This window comes from Ambystoma mexicanum, chromosome 12, assembly GCF_040938575.1.
Source record: "Ambystoma mexicanum isolate Mex_15411 chromosome 12, UKY_AmexF1_1, whole genome shotgun sequence".
Classification (NCBI taxonomy): domain Eukaryota; kingdom Metazoa; phylum Chordata; class Amphibia; order Caudata; family Ambystomatidae; genus Ambystoma; species Ambystoma mexicanum.
In genome coordinates, this window is record NC_090936.1 from 260,472,618 (window position 1) to 260,496,381 (window position 23,764).

General features: G+C 47.6%; 1 protein-coding gene across 1 annotated transcript in view; it reads left to right on the forward strand.

Moving 5' to 3' along the window:
* Nucleotides 1-23,764, forward strand: part of PIK3C2G (phosphatidylinositol-4-phosphate 3-kinase catalytic subunit type 2 gamma) — a 3,221,975-nt gene that overhangs the window by 2,808,973 nt on the left and 389,238 nt on the right. Inside the window, exon 28 of the mRNA XM_069628394.1 lies at nt 14,635-14,756. Coding sequence (XP_069484495.1) covers nt 14,635-14,756 — 122 coding nt within the window. The remainder of the gene's footprint in view (nt 1-14,634; nt 14,757-23,764) is intronic.

The window sequence follows — 23,764 nt, forward strand, 5'->3', positions numbered from 1 at the left end:
CCGGCTTGTGATCGTACTTGGGAACCACGACGGCATGTGCATGCTCCCCGCTTGGTTCGCGAGTTCTATGATCGATTTCCTTGGAAGCCTGGGGCCCCGGGCCTTTCTGGGAGGGGGCATAGTTTCACGCCACTTTTGGGGAGACCGGGGTCCGTTGCACCTGCTCCCTCTCCCACCTCCTGGCAGATCTACCCGCGCTTTCGCGCTTGGGCGTTCGCCGGGGGGAGAGGTGCTGGGGCCGGTGCTAGAGGGCTGCCACCACTGTCTCGGTTCCGCGCATGCGCCGAAGATTGGGCCTCCGCGCTGGGAAGGGTTTGCCTTCTAAGTCTCGTTCTGGGTCCGCCGGCGCTCGGAGACGAAACGGCTTGCGTTTCAGGCCTCGCGAGTGCCGGCGGCCCATAAGAGGAACCGCGAGCAGTAGCAATTCGCGTCTCAACGCGGTTGCTACGGTCGTGTTGCTCGCTCCTGCTTCTTGTGGTTCCTGTTCCCTGTGCCTGGTCTTGCTTCAGCTCCAGCCTTCTCTTTGGTCTCCCTGCCTTGCTGGTCCCCAGCCTGCCTGGTTCCCAGTCTCCTGTTACCTGCTTGGGTTCTCCTTGGCTCCTGTCTGCTCCACGAGCCTTCCTGGGGTCCAGTTCCCAGTCCCCTTCTTTTCCCTGGGGACCCCTGCTCCTTGTCCTGGGTTCTCCCTGGGTCTTTCTGGGCTTAGCCTCTCCTCCAGCTTTCCTGGGGCCCTCGTTCACTGTTCTTGGAGATTGCATTTCAAGTCGTCGGCTTCATTCACGAAATCTCTTTTTGTGCTACTATTTCTCTTCATACGTAGAAATTGACCAAATGGCACATTTTGTCTTGTGTGTTTAGGGTGAAAACTTGAGTAAAGTAGCAAAGAGTTTTTATCAGCATCTTTATAGAAAGGCTTGACTTGAAGTACTAATTGTTTTCTATCTTCAAAGATAGTCAAGTCAGAAAATTGATTGAATCATGGCTCACAGTTTTGGTAAATTTCCAAAAAAGATTTTGTGCATTCAGCCACAATACAAAGGAGTCAAAGTTCAGCATATCACCTGACCAAATCAATAAAATATAATCGATGAATCTTTTCCACAATTTGATATATTTTCTGTAAGGGTTCAGGTCAGTCATGATAACATGTATCTCAATGGTTTCCACATACAGGTTTGCTAAAGGCGCCACTACAGACCCCATAGCGGTACCATGTATTTGTTTGTAAAACTGTCAATTGAAAGCAAAGTAATCTTCACATAGTGCCATCTCAGTACACCAAAGAATAAATGAATTGGGTGTTTTGCCAGTGGTCTTTAGCGTTAACAATTTCTCTTCTACCACACTAAGTGCTGCTGCTTGTGGAATTTTGGTATACAGTGATACCACATCTAGAGTTACTAATAAATCCATAGTATTTACTTTCATACCCTCCACCAACCTGATTACCTCAGTAGTATCCTGTATATAGAATGCCATTTGTTTAACATATGGGCTCAAAAAACAATCTGCAAATTTGGACAGAGGTTCTAGAAGGGAGCCACAACCGGACACTATTGGTCTACCAGGGGGATTCTAAAGTGTTTTATGTATTTTAGGTAGGGTATAGAAGTTTGGGACGGTGGCGTATGGAGGCCTCAAGTAATCAGCTTCTTGTTTAGACATCCAGTTTCTTTCTGCTGCTTTAGTGACTTTGCAATTGATCAACGATTGTAGTCTTTTAGTCGGGTCTGTAGTGAGGCGTTCGTAGAATGAGGTGTCGCTCAATTGTCGTTCGCACTCTTCAATGTAGTCCTGTCTGTTGAGGATGACTATAGCTCCTCCTTTATCAGCTTTTTTGATTACTATATTTTGATTGGATTTCAGTGAGAGAAGTTAGTTAAATCTTTCTTCATCCTTCTCACTCTCTGCTAGTATAATCTTTAAAATCGTCTATCTCTTTGTTGATTTCTTCAAGCCTTTTCTTATAGATGTCTATTGATACCAATTTCTTGATTTCATCTTCTAGTACCAAAAACTCGGCTGCAAATCTATCTGTCATTTCCTTGGCAGTATCAATGATGAGAATTATCCAATCTCTAACACATTTGTTTGCGATATAGCTCCACTGTTGTTCAAATTGTTTGTTATCTAGGAATAGCCTTGGTTAATTTTGAACTAGTAGACCTTGAGGTAGAGTCCCATTCCTGAGGTATTTGATCATGATTACACCATGTAATTCTGTTCTGATAAAACTTTTTCTTTAATTGGGCTAACTCATCCCAATTGCTTACATTATTGATAGTAATGCTGCCATTGTCTGGGTCTAGAGCAGTGGCTCGTGCAAGTAATTCAAATACATATTTATCATCATAGCTTTTAACTTTATCTGCGGCCATGGTTATATTTATTTCACGTGGGATTACTGGAAGGGACTGGGGCCTTTGTAGCTCAACACCCAGTATAAGAATCAAAGCAATCCTACTATATCAACACAACACAATTAATACAAAATATATACAAGACCATTGGGGTCTAAAGGGTTAAAGGCACGAAATATAGTCATAACCAAGAGGGGAACTTAGAGGGGAAGGAAAATAGGTAGTGCAGATAGTCTTTTGTCCCCTTCAACATCAAACACACACCTAACTAAGAGGCAGTCCAAACCCTAAGAAGAGAGGAGCCTTATGCTCAATAGTACATGTAGTGCAGGCACACGCGGTTGTTCCAATGGGCAAAACTGGGTCTCTTCAGGGGTCTCTAGCAGCTCAGGAAGGTGGGTGAGGCGATGAAGAATAGATTCCCACTATTCGAGGAGGGCCTCCATTTGAAGGCACAGGTGATTCCAAGGTTTGGGAATAGGTCGCTAGTTCGCACTAGCAGTGGAAAGGAGAGGGACCCCCGGGGCTACTTGTGCATAAAAACAGATGGAGGTGCTAGGGGCCACTGGTTAAGGTCACTCACCGGCCCCAAGTGCACTCTGGACCATACTTCGCCAATTGAGTCCACTGTGGCTGCAGGTTCAAATGCGACAAAAAGGACGTCTATGCGGCTTTCAGTTCCGGCGATACAGCGATGATTCCCAAACGGGACAGTGGTGATTTCTCCACTCTGATGGATGGATCAGGCCAGTTTCACTGCAGCAGGCTTCAGGGGCAAGAGGGTCACAAATGCAGCGCACCTGCAAACATTGTTGCTGTGGCTGGGCAACACGGTAACTGTGTTTACTCTGGTCCTGGCGCACTCGTCTCACTTCAGACCTGGGAATGCCAAGTGTTCGAAATTCGGTGTGATGGTGCCGGGGACACGGAGCTAGCAGTATACCAAGTTTCAAAGGCCTCCTCGAAGTGATGGTGGAGACAGAGCAAAGGTCCTGCGTAAGCTGGTCAGCCCACTGGTTGGCCTAGGGACACTTCCGAGAAGGCTTAGTTGCAGGTTTTGTTGAAGGTGCCTGTTAGGAAAGATTTCTTAATTTTGGGTAATTTTCCTTCCATGTGGCAACCCCTAAACTTTTTGCTGTTGTTTTCACCATGATCTAGACTTTGCCAGAGAAGTGCAGTCTTCTGCCGCACTCCTCTGGATTTCGCTCCATTCTTACGGGGAAACTGCCATGCCCTTAAGACAGTCAGTACCGGGAAACGTTGTTTTCCGTAGTTTCTTTATCATGTTGTAGCTCTCGCGCAACATGGCACAAGAGGGCACTGTAAGCTAAGTTACTGCTCTCTTGAGTCTCTAGTCTTCTACAGGCCCTAAATACTCTCTTTGGATTGTAAATGAACGGTGCAAGTGAATCATGGACGGGATTGGTGGCAGCGATCGTTTCTTGTGTTTTTGAGGTCCTTCTGGCGTTTTAAGCGCGTTTCTCGCGCTTAGCCCAAAATGGTGGCCTGGCTCCCAAAATGGCCAGACCACGAGGCTCTTTGTCCTGTCCTGCTGACCGTCTTGCCCCCTTCACCTCCCCCAGGTCGAGCCGACCCGGGGCCTTCCTTATTTGGGCATGTACTTTCCCGCGAAACACAGATGCTTTCGCGGGCTTCTACAGGCCTGTGTGTGCCTCCAGGATGGGGGCTGGGATGTCTGGTGCCAATACACATCCTGGGCGCCAGAGAGTCTAGGGTGGTGTGAATGCCTGGGACCCCCGTGGTCCGTGATGAGGTCCACAGATGGTGTGAGTGTTTTATGAGCGGATCTCCCATTGGGTCCCCTCTGTTTTGGCGCGAAGGGAACCGTGGATAAGAGGAGGCTTGAAACGCCACTACCATATCGATACAGGAGCCAAGTATCCTGCAACTACGAGGCTGAACCGAGGAATCGCTGGTGACCCGCTGAAGGACTGCTCCTCTGCACTGCTGTCGCTCTGTGAAACTTTCTACCTCTGATCGATAGAGAAGGCCTGTACTGGTACTTCGACCCATTGGAATAGTGGGAACAACTATTCTCGGCATCTTCACCATCTCCTGCAAGTAAGCCTTCGGAAGCGTCCTTGGGCCATCCAGTGGACTGACCAGCCTACAGGAGGAGTCTTGCTCTGTTACCGCCGTCAGGTTGTGTTGTATTCCGAGTCCCCGACACTCTCACCCGCTTCGTACACTTGGCGTTCCCAGGTCTGAAGTGAGAGTGTGCACTGGGCTGAAATACGCCCAGCCGCATCGTTGCCCTGCTGAGGTAACAATCTGTGCGGGTTCACTTCGTTTGGGACATCTTTAACTCAACTTCTGCTGCCGCGGAATCTACACGACGCCGAGAGTCCCCTGCTCGCATCTGAACCTGCCAGCACTGAAACTGACGCGGAGAAGCCTGGGTCTGCCTGCATCGGGGACCGTTGAGTAGCATCGCTAGGAACTGGTCGCCCTCCTGCAGTAGCCTGTAGCTTTCTCCTCGCTGTGTTAAGCAGCACGCCTTGTCCGCACTCGCGCTCTGCTCCTACCCACAGTGGAGGCTGCGCTTGAGTCGCGGATCTTTGTCCTTCTTCATTGGTTCATCGATCTGAACTGCCTGACGTCCTCGCAGAGACTTCCTTTTGCCCATTGGCACCCACGTGCGCAGGTACTTTTGAGCACAAGGCTCCACTCTTCGTAGGGCTCGGACTTCCTTCTAGTTAGGTGCCTCTGAAGGCGGACTGGGTCTAACTTGTATTCGCACTGCCTGTTTTCCTCCCCATCTAGGTGGTCTGCATATTTCGTGCGTCTCTCTCGTTAGACTCTTTGGTATTGTATATATATTGTATTGAGTGCGATGTATTGATTTACTTGAGTTTTATCGTGATTATTCGCTATGGTCAATGTTACAAAGGCCTTGTAATAAATGTGTCTATATTTTTAATATAACACCTGTCTGGAGTAATTTGTAAGTGTCCTTGCTTTGTGTGCTCATTGCGGGCTTTGTCACCCTCACCCCTCTTGAGACCTAGTCTTGACCGCCGCGATCGCTACCCTGATTGGTTTGGCTTGTCCAGAGGTTACCCTGTTCCAAGAAACTAGGCTGGCCTTCTGAACCTCTGCGCCTCGAGGACAGAGTTCAGAAATACGTCTTAACAGTGCCGAGAATAGCTGGTCCCACTATTCTAATGGGTCAAAGCGTCTTTGCAGACCTTCTAGGATGCATAGGGGTCCCACAGGACGACAGTGGGCTCAGGGTGCTAAACCTTCCAGTGGTTCACCAGTGGTTCCTCGACTCAGCTTCTTAGTTTCGGGATACTGGAATCCTATCCTTCGTTCATTGAGAACTCCAGGACCCAATGGGAGATCTGCTCACAAACACACACTCCATACGTGGACCAATCACAGACCAAGGTGGTCCCAAGCTTTCACAGCACTCCAGACTATATGGCACCCAGGATGCGTATTGGGGACAGACACCCTAGCCCACATCCTGTAGGCACACACACAAGGCATGCAGAAGCCTGCGAATACTTGGCGTTTCACGGGAAACTGCATGTCCAAATAAGGACTGACCCGGGTCGACTCGACCTGCGGAAGGCACAGGGGCAAGATGGCCAGAGAAGAGGACAAAGAACCTCTTGGCATGGTGGCCATTTTGGAGCCAGGCCACCTATTTGTGCCAGACGCGGTTAACGTGGTTTAAATGGCAGGAAAGGATTAAAATTATATGAAGAGATACGCTTCCACCAGCCCTGTCCATGTCACACCTGCACATCTCGAAAAAAGTCCTACGAGAGTATCTAGGGTCTTTGTAATTGACTATGAGACCCAAGTGCATTGTGTACTGTAAGGTACATTGGGCACTTGTTACATGTTGCAGAAAAGTTGCAACATTGGGAAAGGACTAAGGGAAACAAAGTCTCCCAGCACTGACTATCTTAAGGGCATGTCAGTTTCCCCATAAAAAGTGAGCGAAAGCCCAAGGCCGTAATGACCCGGTAAAAGCCCATTTCTGGGCGCCGGAAAGAAATGAATACTGGCAGCAGCCGTGCCTGTAATACAGGCACGACTACTGCCAACCTCGTAATGAGGCCCATTGTCTTCCGTATAATGCAGTATATAAGGCAAGCAGATGGGGTACAAAGGGCCGCCAAGTGAGGCAAGGTGAATGTCACTGAGGTATAGAGTTTGGGAATCACTATGGGTGCCGTGGTGTTCCGGCGGACCACATGAAAGTCTGCTAGCTGCTACCAATAGCAGCAGAGCGTAGGCGGGAAAGGTCTGGCAACGTGATATATTATATTGTGATAGTGGACAATGGGGAATGTACTCAAATGAGCTGGCCAGGAGAGCTCCGGATTCACTCTTGGATGGTAGGGAGTGTTAGGTAGGAGTATGGTCAATATTTCCTCTGGGAGAGCCGTGGCCGATAGCGCCCCGTAGCGATCAGGGGCAGAACAGGGCCTTTTCTTTGGCCTTATTCCGTGGGCCGAATCCTTCTGGCTGCTGGCTACTGGCGGAGGGGTTTGGTGTACAAGAGAGGCCCAGTTGCCTAGCAACTGGATGCAACCTTGTTCTGGGGCTGCGTTGCACCGGCCATTTTGGGATCAGGCATGGGTGAGGACAATGAGGAAGGGAATCCCAATGAAAGGTAAGTAATAAGTCACGGAATTATCTCAGCAGCAGCTTCAAATACTGCACATAGATGAGGAAGGGCCTCACCATGTGGAATCAGATGATTCCGTTCATTGACCAGAAACGATGGTGAGCACAGCGGAGGGCAGGCAACTTTGGTCCGTTGCTCCTGCAACAGAGGGAGATGGGCTCCAGCCCTCTCGACCTCGCAGGATGATGGTCATGAAGGTACTGCAAAAAGGGGCAGGCAAGGCACATAACACCTGGGAGCACAAAGAAAAGTGCAAACAGCAACTGGGGCTACCACACCAGTGCAGCCTGCACTACACGCAGTGGGAAAACACACCAACGGCCAGCCCTATCACCCCCAGCACCATGTCAGACTCAGGACAGGGCCAGGACAAATCTGCAGGGGCTCACGGGACCGCCCAGCTAGGGAGAAAGTCATTCTTGGTGCCCTCCCTCATGCCATTTTACACCATGGACACCACCAGCCCTGGTCTAAGGTGGACTAGGTGGATGAAGGAGTTCGATGTTTACCTGGATGCAGTGGGCCTACAGGAGGATAAACGCATCATCGGACTACTCTACGTCATGGCAGGTCCTGAGGTGAGGGAGATCATTTTCTTGCTACTGGAGGATGCAGAGTACAAATACGATGATATCAAAAAGATACTTAAGAAACCTTTTGCAACACACAGGAACGTTGATTACGAATGACATGTATTTCACACAACAACACAATTATCAGGAGAAAGTATGGACACATTTTTAATGCGCTTCAGGTCCAGGGTCAAATACTGTGAATTCAACCTGTACGACAACAAGGAGGCCATCAAATCCCAGGTAATCGCAAGTTGCAAATCCATCATACCGAAGAAAAAATTGCTACAAGTGCCACACACGTTGGCTGAGAACCTCGTTTTGGTGCGAACATCGTCAGCATTGGACCTCTAAATATCGCCCACCATCAGCCACATATGCTCAGCCTGTGGGGGCGAGGACCATTACTGAGTTATGTGTTGAAACCCCAAAGCAGCAAGAACCAGCTCATCAGAACAAGGGTGGCACCGAAACAAATCACCACCCCGATACCAACAGGATGAGCGGACATGAGCCCCTGAGAGATGACACCACAAAGAAAAATGACACACCAGAGAAAAACAATCACCGTCACCAGAAAAACATCAGAAAAGCTGGAGAAGAATTCACGGACTCCAAACCAACACTCCTTCACAAGCGAGTCTGAGTCCCACTCCAGCACGGACAGAAGAAGAAGAGGATACCTATACGCATTAGGAAACCCCACAGCATTGGACCACTGCCCCTCCCTGACACTTACCATTTAGAGCCACAAATGTGAGTTCCTAGTTGACTATGGCGCCACCATAAATGCCATGCCAGAAGCAGACTACATGAAGCTCATGAACAAATCCAAGTTGAAGGCAGCACATGTGGCTATATATGCCTATGGGGCCAAAGAACCGCTCCTATGCTTGGGAGCCTTCAAAACCTTTTGCAGACACAAGGACAAACAAAGCCACACACTAATACATGTTTTGGCGACAGAAGAAGCAAGTGGATGCGTATTAAGTTTCAAGTCAGTGGTTCAAATGGGCTTAATCCAATCAGATCATGGCAAGCAAATGCATCTCGCCGACAAGTTTCCCTCGACTCTTCAAGGGAATTGGGAAGCACAAGGGACAGCAAATACATTTGCACATTGATACAACAGTGAAGCCCATTGCACTGCATTTCAGAGGTATCCCCTTCAACATACAACACCAGTTTGAAAAAGAACTGATCGCACTTGTGGAGGCAGACATAATTGAACCAGCATCAAGACCCACACCATGGGTTTCTCCCATGGTTCCAGTACCGAAGAGAGGTCCGGAAGGACATATAAGGCTGTGCGTGGGCATGAGAGCGCCAAATCAAGCCATCCTCAGGGAACACCATCAGTCACATCGCATCACAGATCTGATGCACATACTCAACGGGGCAACAGTATTTTCCTGCTTAGACCTCAATAAAGGATACCATCAGATTGAACTCGGTGAAGAGTCCCGATACATCACGACCTTCACCACACAGTTGGGACTATTCCGCTACAAGCGTCTGAGTTTTGGCATTTCATTAGTGGTAGAGATTTTTCAGGAGGAGATTCGCAGGATCATCTGCCACTTTCCTCATTGCTTAAATTATGATGATATCGTGATCTTTGGCCGCTCCCAGGAAGCCCCCAACACCACCCTAATGAAGGTCTGCGAGGCACTTGACAATGCAAATTTGACACTCAACAAAGACAAACGTGGCTTTAATAAGAGTGCTCTAAAATTCTTTGGACAAATATTCTCTGAGAAAGGAATTCGGCCGGACCCAGACAAAGTCAGAGCGCTCACAGAGGTGCCCCGCTCTACAACTGTAGCACAAGTAAGATCATTCCTGGGGCTGGCAAGCTATTGCGCTCGATACCTACCAGACTTCCCTACCACAAGTGCGCCACTTTGCTCCCTCACAAAGCAGGACAGAACTTTTGAATGGGGTCCAGCTCAGCAAGAGGTGTTTGACAAAATCTGAAAGGACATCGCCCCGGCCGTTTACATGTCATATTTTGATCCAAATCTGCAAACCAAGGTGACTGTAGATGCAAGCCCGGTGGGCCTGGGAGCTGTCCTGGCTCAACACTCGGGGAGCGAGTACGAGCAGAGGAAAATTGTTTCATACGCCAGTAAGAGCCTCATGGAAGCGGTACAATGGTACTCGCAATCGGAGAAAGAAGCCCTAGCGGTCTTATGGGCATGTGAACATTTCCCCCTGATCATCTACGAAAAGCCGTTCACAATAATCACAGATCATCAGGCCCTCGTCACAATTTATGGGAAGCCAACTGCACAGATGCCACCCCGCATAGCGAGAGGGGGGCAGCAGCTAAAAGAATATAAGTACGTCATTAGACACAAGCCAGGGAAGGATGAAAATCTGACAGACTTCCTCTTGCGTCACCCACTAGAAGACCCCAAATCCTCGGGCAGCCGAGAAGACGCGTATGTGAACTACATCATCCACCATGAAATACCCACAAGCATACCAATGACAGAATTGTCAAAATGCACGACTGAAGATGCTACGCTCTCACTGTCCATGTCCTGTATAGAACATAGACGATGGAACTCTGCAGTCTCAGGACACTTGCGAAATCAAAAGAAGAGCTGTCCGTATCCACTTCGTCCCAGTTGCTTAAACGGGACCGCATTGTAATACCAGCAGCGCTTCAGCAGCACACAATTGACATTGCACATGAGACCCGCAGAGGGATAGTATTGACGGAAATAATGCTTCAGAGGAAAGTATGGTTCCCAGGAATGGACAAAATTATCGAGAAGACGTTGGATGCATACCACATCTGGATCATTCTCCAACCACACACGTTCCCCCAACCACTAAACATGACCCCGCTCACAGAAGGGGTATGGAAGGAGGTGGCCATAGACTTTTTTGGCCCCCTCAGATCAGGGGACTATCTGTTGGTAGGGCTGTATGAGCACACAAGGTATCCAGAAGCAGAAATTGTATCGTCCACAGCGGCTACAGCCACCATACCTGTCCTGGACCGGATCTTCACTGCGTTCGAGAGTGCCCAAAAGAGTGAAGTCAGACAATGGCCCACCGTTCACCAGCAAAGACTTTCGGGATTTCGCAGCATACATGGGCTTCCAGCACCGCAAAATTACTCCAGTATGGCCCCAAGCAAACTGGACCGTGGAGCGGTTCATGGCGAATATCATATGATTGCCACAAGGAGATCAGAGGGCTGAAGGAGAAGGAGAGATGGGTGATGCAATGACGAGACGAAAATGAAAATGAAAGACCAGTCCTTTCCTCTTTTCAACCCTGACGAGGTTGCTAGACGTCTGATCTACGAAAGCCTCTTCAAAACAGGTTCATCCCTGTTCCTCTAAAACCATCAAGGACCACATTGACACTCTCGCTCCGGCCCTTGCTGATTTTCGCAACCACTCTTTTGCCTCTGGATCCTTCCCCTCCCCTTTGAAGCACTCCTTTGTGCATCCTCTTCTCAAGAAACCCACAGCTGATCCTTCTTGTCCAGCTAACTATCGCCCAATTTCCATTACTCCCTTTCTTGTCAAACTCCTGGAAAAGTTGGCCATCTCTCAGCTTAACCTTCATTCCAATTCTGTTGGCTGTCTCCATGACCACCAATCTGGCTTCAGAGCTGCCAGAAGCACGGAAGCTGCTCTTCTGAACATCTGTGAAGATCTGCTCTCCAACCTTGACTCTAACATTCCCTCTGTCCTCATCCTCCCCGATCTCCCTTATGCCGTTGACACGGTCAACCATACCATCCTGCTCAACCGTCTCTGTGAAAACCTGGGTATCACTGATCAGGCTCTGGCCTGGCTGACCTCTTTCCTCTCAGATCAACCCTCCCAGGTCCAACTTGGGTCCTTCCTTTCATCTATCTTCATCTCTACCTGTGGTGTTCCCCAGGGGTGTAACCTCTCGGCCTGGCTTTTCAACCAATACCTGGCAACTCTCGTCCACTGCATTGCCATTTTCTGCTCAAATTTCCAGTGCTACGCTGACGACACTCAACTCATTTTCAGGCTGCCCTCTGCCACCTCCTCTCTCTCTCTCATCTCTGATTGCCTAACTGCCATTCAAGATTGGTGTCCCGCCAATGATCTTTGTCTGATTGCCAGCAAGACGGAGATCCTCCTCATCGGCACACCTTCACCATCCTTTCCCCTCACTCTCTGGCCGGCCTCCCTTGGCCCTGCTCCTACCCCCACCTGCAAGGCTAAGAACCTTGGGGTCATCTTTGACTCCTCCCTTTTCTTCTCCGCCCACATCTCTGAGGTCTCTAAAAAGTCACATTTCCGACTGCACCTCCTCAGAGGTACTCTGCCTTTCCTCTCCTTCCCCCAGAAGCTCATGGTATCCCAAGCTCTGGTTCTCTCTAGCTTGGACTATTGTAACAGTCTCTTTCTAAATCTACCTGCCTCTACTCTCCGCCATCTAAAACTAATCCAGAACAGGATTGCGAAACTTGTCCTTGGCCTCAAGCCCTGGGATCGTATCTCTCCAGCTCTGAAATCTCTCCACTGGCTCCCAGTGGATGCAAGGATTAAATTAAAAACCCTCTGCATTGTCCACAAGGCTTTCTGGGGCCTGGGTCCAAAATAACTTCAGCTATCCCTCCGCAAATCCCTCCCCTCTCGAGCTCTTCGTTCCTCTACCTCCAACTCCCTCAGGGTCAGTCGTTTTTCTAAGAAACGAGCTGGGGATAGATCTCTGTCTTCGGTTGGGGCCTCCCTCTGGAACAGCCTCCCTGCCACTCTAAAACTTGTGGAGAACCATCTCCGGTTCCGGAAGCACCTCAAGACCTTCCTCTTTTCTTCTGCCTTCGCTCCCCCTCTCCCCTGCTGATCTGTTCTCTCTTGGCACAATGCACCTGGTCAACCTCTGTCCTTTGGGCCCAGGTACCTGCTCATCCTGCCACCCTCCCGCACTGTCTCCGGGCCACCCCTTGCAATGGGATCTGTATCTGTACCCATACAGCCCCCCCTTTTTCTTTCTGCACTTATCAGACCTACCCTGTCTGCTACCTTAAACCTAGCACTTGCAAATTGCTGGCTGCATTACCACTGTTTGTTGCCTTTATTATTTATTTATTGTTATTTATCTGTTTCTCCTCTGCTTCGCACTTTCCACGTCTCCCCCTTCCATGCACTTTTCCCCTCCCCCTCTCCCATGCACTTGCGCGTTCTCAATGTCACTGGGCCTAGTAAGATCGCTGTTTTGTTCTCCCCTGTTCCCCTCCCTTGCCTTGTCGCGCTCTGAAACACTTGTGTACGAGCGCGATAGAAATAAAATATCAATCAATCAATGCAGACAGACCGAACAAAGCACGGGAGGCAGACCTGGAAATAGGAGACCAAGTGTTGGTGCGGCAAACACAATCCCACAAGGATGTCCCACCCTTTGACCCCAGGCTGTTGACAGTCACAGCTATGAAAGAATCAATGGTGACAGCTGAACGAGATGGCTGGACTGTAGGCTGGACTGTAACAAGGAATAGTTCTCTGTTCAGGAAAACAAGAGAGGATGGACCACGAAGATAATAAATATGGAGTCATGAAGACGATTTAGCAAGAGAGACGTCTGGGTACTCAGGGGATGAAGATGAAGATGAGACAGAAAGCGAGGAACAGAGCTCAGCAGAAGCAGCACCAGAGCAAGAGAGTGCAGCCCAGCACACCAACGACAGGCCCTACCGCATCATTCGAAATCCAAGGAGATGGACTGAGGAAATGGGGTAGGAAGATGTTATTTTGGGGGGAGATGTAGCATCGCCCGCAGTCAAGTGTGGGCGCGGCACTGCGCACAAGGGTCAGCTGACCCACGCTCATGCTGGTGTAAGTGCGCTCGGTGCGCCAATAAAGCAGTTACCCTGCAACCACCATCCTGTGTAAACGTGCTTCATTTGTGGTCCTGTTTCCCGCGCTGCCACCCGAAGGTCGGAATCCCACAATACCCATCATATGATGATAAAACCTGGCATTTGGCTTGTATACTTGAGCATATTATGTCAAAAGCTGTTATACTGCGGGAGTACCTGGGCATTTGATGCCAGTACCTGGTAAATGCTGCAAGTACCTGGTTTTGTAATGGCATTAACTATCAATGATGTGAGTTGCTGGCCTAGCATTCTCTTTCATATGAAGAAGATTATATGAAGAAGTGAGCTGAGTGCAGGGCATCAAGGCACTGGCCGGATCATGGTATGAGCATATAATGTAATTAGCTGGCAAATGTGTTTGTGCTGGCCACACAATGGAAATACCAGACCACACAACACATGTTCAGTGCACCAGAGCCAAATCACAAGCATTCTTTGTTCCAATAAGTCAAAGTAGTGAACTGTTTAAACGTTAGACCGCTGTGAATCTAACACAATGCCCATTTCCAATCGAGAGTATTGATAAAACCACTTTTATCCTCAGTATGAGATAAGTTAATTTGATCCCCCTTATCGTTCTTAATTAGTGTTTTAACTTTCATTTTTTAGTGTGCATTGTTTAGCTCACATACATTTCTAGGGAACGGTGACCATGATTTCTACGGTTGACGATTGTTTACAAGGGCTGATGTTAATTAAATGTACATATCGTTAGTAAACATATCTGTTTTCATCTGAACTTCGAAAGTCAGTCTCTCTCTTTGAGATATCGCTTGTATCTGGAATTCACATCAACCTCGTGTACGGTATTTCTTATGTTTTGTCTTTTTTATGCTTACTTCATGTAATGAAAGTGAGAATAATTTTCAGTCCCATATGGGTCTTATTTTAGCAGCTTGATGTTTTTGCATGAACTGTGCCGTTCATACTTTAAAGAAAAAAAATCATGTGCGGTCATATATTTGAATAACGAATATACTGATAGTTATTGAAAACTGCGTATTTTTTTCATTTAAATTCATAACATAATTAGGGAACAATTACAAGGGAAAAAGGGGACATTCATAAGTAGGACGAAGATCTAGCTTTGAGATTATGCAAGCATTGTATTTGTGCCTCTGATTCTGAACCCCTTGTGCTTATTTTTCATTGTAGCTGTACTTAGTGCAGGTATTGAAAGGCAACGGGACATTGTGCCTCACAGAAAAGACCTTCAGCCAGTTTATAGATCTTCAGAGCCAGCTGCACCATCAGTTCCCTGCACTTGTTCTGCCAACGTAAGTTATGTCTTTTCAAGGCATGGTTTATTTATCAGTATATTTTGGTTTTCTTTATTCGCGTATGCCTTCTTTCTCAAAGGGATCTACCAGGAATGCATGGTGATGTGGGTTGCAATATATCCCAGTCTTGATGGCGTGATAAGCATGGAGTAAGCTGATCATTATAATAAACACATTCTCTTTCAAAACAGCATATTATTCCATACATTCCGTAAATGTGTATGTAAATGAAGACTGAAACAATAACTAATTTCTCAGACGGAAGATAGTGACTTAAAATGACAAACACAAAAAAGGGAAATAAAAGTTAATCCTCTACCCGTCTCTGAGGATGTTCCAACACCACAGGGAGAGCGTTTTGGTTGCCGCCACAAATCCCCCACCAAAATGTGCTCGCCCACCTCTCCTCTGGCAGTAAATATTATGCCATCTGACCAGAGCATCTACCTCCTGTGAGCCAACTGTACCATTGGAAAGTGCATAGCCTGTGTGTCCATGAAGAATGGAGAGAATATTCCACCACAAAGTTTCCAGTGCTGGTTGGAGACAGATTTTGGACAGATTTTGGAAGATTAAAATCGCTGTGGTTCCTGGATTGCCTATGGACCACCTTCTTGGATTTTCCTTTATATGATAAGATCTGGCATTTATAACGCGAAAGATTCATCTGTTAGATAAGCCCGGTCTCTAAGACAACATCAGTCAAACTATCTGGACCAGGGAAACCAATAGAGTGGCTGGTGGAACCAATCCAAAATCTGACAAACAGGCATCAAGGAATACAAATTCCCTTTCAATAGAGAGATCAAGGGGAAGTAGGATACACAAATAAGGGGTGTGTGGTGAAATTAGGGGCCTCTCCACACTCGCTTATGAGGGGAATGAGTCACAAAAGATGGGGCTACCCCAACAGTTATCACGGTTTATTTCCAGTTAGGGGCAATGGGAGAGTGGCATTGCCTGGGCTCAGAATCCATACCACCAGAGCACAAAATAGCCACAAGCCCTGTGGCGAGTCCCTGGCTAGAAAGATCTAAAAGCGCCTACATATCCCAGCATTCCTGTGGTATGAACATCATAGATCATGCAGTGGAATATCAGGAAGGGAATGACATGTTAGAGAAAACCCCATATTTTTTATCCTGAGTGGAATGAAATCGCTTGTTCGCTTACCATGAGAACCTTAGAAATCACCAGTAGCATACACCGGAAGGGAGTCAGCGACTGTAGGATGCTGTGGAGCCGCATGCTGTTTTTGTGTAGGATGCTCCTGATTTATCTTATTATCCGAATTCTATCATCAATACTGACATTGTAGAATGTCCAAGATGGTAAGAAAGACTGTGATCCAGGGATTTAGTCCCTTCACCCCAATGGAGAGCTTCCCCCACTGGGACTAGGGAGGTGAGCCTGCTATGAAATACCCCCGCAGGGCACAGGGCAAGAGGGATCCCACTGGGGATTGACCCCCACCCCGCCTTAGGAAACAAAGAGACAGCCAGCAGGGATTTAACTATCCCTCCCTCATCCCAATCCCACATTGTTAATGGCAAACCTAGAGACTGACCAAGGTAATAATGGGCCCAGCTGGGGTGGTGTTTTGATCTGCAGCTGTTACCATCATTGTATGAGACCGTAAACCAACTATTCTCCCTTTCTGCTCTCGGGGTAAACATAAGGGCCTTGTAGCATCTGGCGAGAGAAAGAAGAAGCAGAGACATGCACCAGAAGAAGCAGTTTAAAGAGCTGTCTATCCACTGAGCCACGTCACAGAAGAGGTGCTGTGCTTATGCAATGCAGAATAGGGTGTCAATCTTGTGCATCTGGCAGACAGTGTGGTGCAGTTGACAAACCTGCAATACCTTGCTCTCTGGAGTCGGGTTTCGAGCTGGAATAACTTGGATCTAGAGGAGAAAGAATAGTGACTACCTGAGCTGCCAACCACCGACTTAAAACCAGGAGACAACCAAGCACAAGATGATCTTTGAAACTTTATACAAACACTTACGCGCTACAGGCTCTAAGAAAAGAAACCTACTTAAAGGACACAGATTTTGAACTCTGTCCTCAGGCCTGGGCCTGAGAGAGTAAACAAAGACACATACATTTGGGGGTCAAAAACCAACCACTGCCCACTTGGCTGAGAAAAGCCCAAGCAAAGAAGATATGCGGGCTGTGCCAGGAACCGAGAAATGGGCAGACAGAGCTGTGGATACCCCACGCTGGGATGAGAAAGCCAAAAGCCCACGAGGGTCTAATATTGAGAACTTTGTGGACTAAGAGGCTAATATCTTGAATTGCCTGCACCAGGGTGAAAATCCCCAGACCCCACACCTTGGTGAGATACCGGAAAGCCAATGAGGGGCTGGCATAGAGAATATGCCACAAGGGCGTGAAAGCAACCTGAGACTCGGACAGCCTGGGAGGCCGGAAAGCCCACGAGGGGCTGGCACTCCGAGTACCCCATGAGGGGAGATGGACACTATCCAGTACAGAGATGGCCTTGAAGGCTAGACTGCCCACCAGGGGCTAAACAAACAACCAGAAGAAAGTTTGCACAACCAAATACAAGACACAGTTTGGGACTTGATATGAACACTTATCAAGGGCCCGAGCTACAGACTCCAGGAAAAAAGACAAACTAAATGGACTCAGATTTTGAACTCTATCCGCAGGCTGGGGAGAAAACCAAAGACACAAGGGTTTGGGGGTCAGAAACCTGCCATCCTAAGTGGGGCATAGTGGGAATCAACCTATTGAGGCAGATGTTTGTTAGTTATCTTATTAGTGCTAGGGATAGAACATTGGATAGCATAGGTTTGGGCAGAGGAAGGAATTTCTGTGAGGCATCCTGATTAGCACCCTTTTATTATTTTGTTTTGAAGTTAGGGAAACCAATCACCATAGCTATAGGGTTAGTTGAGATTTGTGTCATCTCTTGATACCATGCCTGTCTCACATAAGTCAGACATAGGAGACAGACAATAAAAGAAAAGAAGACAACAGATTTCAAATTCAATGATAGAATCTTTATTAAGAATCAGGATGGTGTAACACCTAACTTGCCCTATAACTGTGGTGGGAATTTCCCTTCCTAAAGAAAATGAAGGGAAGTTTGTGTCTGTAAGTCCACATCAAAAGGTCTCTCTGTGTCAAAACCTATGCTTGCCCTCACATCTAATACTAAACATGGTGTGGGGTTCTTCGAAGCCTACAAAACAGTGTTCAAAGTAAAAGTCTCAGCTGCTCTGAGCTTAAGTTTTTTCACAAGTTCAATAAAGCTCCAATCTATGCTGGTTTTACCAATGTTCTGGCAAGTCTGAGAGGTTCCCTTCGCCAAGTTCAATCTAGCACAGTTCACAAAAAGGGATGTCTTGTGACTCCCTCCCCAGAGACAGTGTTTCTCAGTTCTTTCAGTTCTCAGGATTCTCTTTCCCAAGATTGCACTGTAGTAGTTATACAGCTTGCACTTGCTCAATGTTCATCGTGGAAAAACAATAGGTCCACTTGACCCTCCTTCTAGCTTGCTTTAGCATCCAATTCACACTTTTCCATGGCTCATTCACAACGTTGTTTTGCTTGTCACCATTTAGGGTCCCCTGGTCTAGGTGCAGTTGTCAAACCGATCTCAACAATAGAATGGAGTTCGGCTATCATACCGACGCCAAACCTGACTTTTCTTTCTCATCCTAAGCTAAGATGCTTACAGACGCATAAACTGTACCTGCATAGCCGCAAGGAACAAAAGTGGAATTCAATTACAGTAATCTTGTAGCAACCCTAAGAACTATATTTTCACATAAGCTCAAACCACCAACTGAGCAAATAAGGATATCAAGCTACTTATAACCCTCCTGAGGAACCAATACTACACTATTGGAGAAACACATGTTGAGGTAATTAGGTACACCAAGAACCTTATTATGAAGTAATAACTAAGGACCTTGAGGACACAAGCAACAATCTAGGATTCTACCAGTTTAAACAATAGAGTTTAGCAATACGTAGGTTTCAATCTGTAGAAAAAATTCTAAAAAGCTATTATCTGACAAACCAATGGATCCTGAAAGAAACAAGTGCCAAAACCTGACTATGAGGAAACAATAAGAACTTCAAAGACATAAGCAATAAAAAAAGGGCTCATACTGTGCAAACAACACTAAGGGAAACCAATTATATAAATTTCACTTGACACTTACTTTTACTTTCCCCTATTGTGAACAGAACATTAGGGCTCAGGACACTTTTTCTATTCAAAATCTACCAAGATTGGATCACCAATAAATACCAATACCTATTAACTTTCATGCTTCTGCCTGTTATTTCCTGAACTACTCCAGTCTGTAGGCGCTAAGTTAAAGGTAATACAATCCTCTTTTGCAGTTGTCAGACCACATGGTCCACCCATCACAGGTCACGCAACCACAAGCCATGTGCTTCTCCTTGACTCCATTTGCAATGTCCATGATCTTCACAGTGGGGAACTCTCTGGTCTAGGCGCAGTTGTCAGACCACGTGGACCACACGTTACAGGTTGCACAACCATAAATTCCCGTTGGCCTCGTTTAACTTTTTTACAGCCTCTTCTGCGTCAGGCCTTTTTACTTCTCTCTTTAGTTAAGGCCACACTAGTGTGCATCAGTCTTTTGCTTTTGAATAAACTTACAAGTCTTTTTCATATTGGTTCATTTACCTTTTCAAGTGGTGTCCAATTTTCGATATGCTTTTGTTCTGCTCACCGTGCTGCTCACATACAGTCTGATCATCAGTTTCACTTCAAATGTTTGTTCAGTATTGCATATGCCTTGTTTTTATTCAAACAGTACTTTCCAGTCAGATCGATATTCAATATAGTTCATATGTATTCAGTTTCATGAACCACTCCTTGCCTGTGGTTCCATGGGCGCGCCCCAGTTTTTCTGTGTCCTCTGACCCTCACAAGCTCTTAGTTTCTCTACTAAGGCGGTCCCTGCTGCTCCCGCTCACCTTCTCTGCATCCGGGAAGCAGACCGTCCGTTTGCGTCTGTTCTCTTGTTCAGCTGTTTGGCAGCTCCAGCTGCCGCCTTCTTTTTCAAAGTCTCCCGCTCCTGCACCCTCCACACGACACGCTCACTGCGGGTCCTGAAGGTCCTCAGGGATAGTTGCCAGCATTCAGACCTCCTGGTCTCATTCCTCCATGGCAGCTCTCTCTCTCTCTCTCCTGCTGGCTTGGGCCTTCTCCCTTTATACGCCCTCAGGTGTGCATTGTTGGCTTGTATTGCCTGACCATAATAAACCCAATTACTGCAACCTGCATGACCTTTAATGGTGGAAACCTGTGTACCCCTGTTCTTCGTCCCAGTACTGGAGTGGTGTTTAATATAGGAACTGTTCATTACTCCTAGTCCTCTTTTCTTCGTCGCAGTACTAGGTAGGGGTGAATGGGGAAGTATGGGCTGGGATTCGATATAACCCATGAAGGCTGAGGAAGGGAAGGTCAGTGTTAGGAATGTGGGGATACCATGTCTCGCCCTCGGGCACTCTCTCCCCAATCCACAAGGACCCTCCACCCATGTGATCCTCCCTCGCTTGTCCGCCCCCAGGGTTGGTATCCAAAAACAATTACCCTTTCCTGAGAAGAAGCTCCCTGGGGAGTGGTTGTACCTGTAAAGTCTTGCCAATAGTTAAGCATGGCAACCAAGTGTCAATAGATCCAGTTTTCCTAATTACCCAATCCCAGACTATATTTAGCGAGTGATTATTATTCCCTTATACAAAGGCCAATCGGGAAAAGTGAAATAAAGTACAAAAAGAGCCCCTCCGGACACAGCTTACAAAAAAGCCCACAGCTAATTTGGATAACAGAGGCTGCAGGCATCCATTTCCTGTCTTGGAAACCAAAGGAGCCAGACATGTTTTTTACTGTGTACAGCCTGCAACAGGGATTGCTGCCTGATGTAAGACGGCAAGGAGAGTTTGCGGACCATGAGGAAGTGAAGGTGCCTTCCTCTGTGTGTGATGGGGCAGACCGTCGCAAAGAACCAAACTGACTTGGGCAGTAAGTCATAGGGTCTTTATTTATGACTTACAGATAGGTTGGCTGTATATTCTTAAAAAAAGGGTATTATGGGCCTACCGGGTTCTCTTGGGAGGTTTGGCGCTAGGGCCAGCCCTGTCGGTCTCATCTTCTCCAGTCTTTCCAACTTCCCTATCCCAGGCGTCCTTAACAGTCCTTAAATTAGTTCTTGCCAGCGGTAATACTTGGCTGTCTTTTGCTGCCTTACTGTAGTGGTGATTCCCCAAATAAGTCAGCTGCCTAACTTCCTGGGGATTTTCTAGGCTTTCCCTAACCTACTCCGCTTAGTAGTCTTAGGGAGTTAGGGATGGTGCCTTCTTCAGCCCAATGTCACGTTCACTTCTCTTACATGTGCCCATATCTCACCCTTCACCATACTGGTCTCTTCAGAAGTTCTCCTTCCACCATGTCACTGTCCCTCGGATCTCTCACTCTGCCTTCCCATCTCCACCCTTTGATTTCATTTCTTTTCTTACTCCTTTTCTTATTGTAATTGTAATTGTTTATTTATAATGCTCGAACCTCCAACTACCCCTCTACCTCTGTTACCTTCTCTTCCCGCCTTCCTCCAACTCTACTTCCTTGCTTCTTGCTATTCTTCATATTCTCTGCCCCGCTCTACTCTTACAAATAGGTACTTCTATTCCCCCTTCCCTGTCGCTCTTACTACTCTTACTCTAGTACTGTTCCTAACACTATCCATTTACTACCTTTACTTCCTCCTATTCCGACTATCAGTCTCTCACTAGCGCTTGCTACTGCCCTTTACTAGCAACTACCAGTTGACTGTCGGTTTCTATCACTCCCTACTCCTGCCACCTACTGTCTCTACTCCCAACTACTGCCTCCGCCACTAAAACTCTACCTTTACTCCTCACACTCGCCATTCTTCAACACAAACACTCCACTGACCCCCCTCCTTATAATAGCCGCTGAACTCCTTTCGCTCTCACATCCTCTGGTCTCTCGGATGTCGTCAACCACCTCCTGTGCTCACCCAACTAACCCACACACACTTTCTTAAATATCCCACCCCAGGATTGGATACTTACCCTAGCCAACAATGTACCTGTCTCAAGGGGGTGTGTCAGGGGAAGGCCATGGGAAGGCTTAAAATGGCTTGTAGGCCCACCCTCTTATTCATGCAGTTTAGCTGCACTTCTAACCTGGAGTCTGCAAGGGCTCCCAGGGACTCCAAGTCTTCCAGAAGGCCTTTCCTTAATATTAATATCCCTGGTGGTTTAGTGGGTTTGCCCGAAGGCCTCCATGAAATCTTCCTTTATCAAAAATATTCCCATGTGTGTTAGTGGAAGCTCCCTAATAGCACAGGCTCCAGCAGACATGGTGTGCCAGATCCACGCCAGTGTTGCGGTTAATGTGGCACCCCCAGTGCTGCATACACTCTTGCCATGTCCTCCAGCAGCCGATGTTGTGGTTGACGCGGCACCCCCTGGTGCCCCATCCATAATTGCTGTGCCCTGCAGCACTGTTTGCTGGGCCGTGCCAGCTGTCGCGACCCTGCCTCCTTGATGACGTTGTCCTCCCTGGTCCTGTTACGGCCTGGAGGCTACCATCTGTGCCGGTAAGGTGGGGTGCGGAGGGGGCTTGCCTGTACTCGGGCACTGTAGTCTGGTTGGGGCGGGCTCCCTCCTTCCCCTAACAGGGCCACAATGCTGGCCCTGTCACATTTGCCCCTGAGAGGAGGTAAAGTCCCTAACTGGTAGGCGGTGGTCCTATTTCTGGAGCCAGTGAAGCAGAGACTTTTGCACTTGAAGGTTGGAGAGGATGGCTCTAAGAGATGTGCATTCGGGGATTTTGAGTCTGGACTAAATCTACTGAAACGAAATGGAAGAACCTGGCGGCAATGAGGCCACGTGGGTCCCACGACTTGTGAAAGTGATATTTGATTAAAAGGACGCCAGTGGAACTTGACAGTTTGTGAAAGGGAAACCTCGCAGGAAGGAAGCAATAGGAGTCCTGAGATGTGTGAAATCTGGTAAAAAAAAGATGTTGGGAGAATCCTAAGATTTTTGAGAGTTCTACCTTGAGAACAGAAATCAAGAGAACTTTACGGGATCAAAAGTAAGACTCGGACACACTGGCATGTTAAGTGTTGATTATAAACAAGTATTTATCACAAAATAATTAGGGGGATGTGTGAGAAACCTGAAGGTGTCTCACCCACTAGTCCCCGGGGATCTGTCATCCTGGTGGCCAGGACATGGCCATCGCATTTTGGATCCAGACCTGGGGGTGGACTAGTGCGGGAGGATCACCTGGGTGAGGGGTCTTCGGGGAGAGGGAGTGGGACACTGGATGGCAAGACACGGTATCCCCTTCCCTGTAACACCTTTACCCCATCCTGCCAGGTAGGATATTTAGGAACTCAGCCCCTGCATCCCTTTCCTGATACAAACACTTCCTTATGGACAGCTTACTATGAGGGAAAATGGACTAACACCCGAGCCATATATCTGACATGTCCCAATACAATGGTCAGGCATGGTCAGGCAATTACTGACCATTACACACACCTGACTTCCATTACACTTCCCCACACAGATAAAAGGCATAGCACAAAAGCACACTCTGAGCAAGGCAAAGCACACGAGGAAGCAGCAGCTCTAAGATGGCAGTTTAATACAAGGCGAAAGAAGACAAAACCGAAGAGGATCGCAAGGAGGGAAGTGCCCTTGACCTTTTCAATGAGAGGCCGTTACTTTCTTGAACCTTCGAGAATAGGAAATGTAAGACCAGGAATCGAGGCTGAAGAATCCTGTATTGTTTGTCGGAGGTACCCGGGGATCTCCTGCGTCGATAGTCAAGGTGGGGAGAATCGCTCCATGCTGTGGTACTGTCATTGGCTCCTACAACAAAGCAGTGCCAGTGAAGTCTGCACAGTTAGTGAGTTGGGGAGACTGACACCAGACATGTCTGTGTTGAAGCCAAT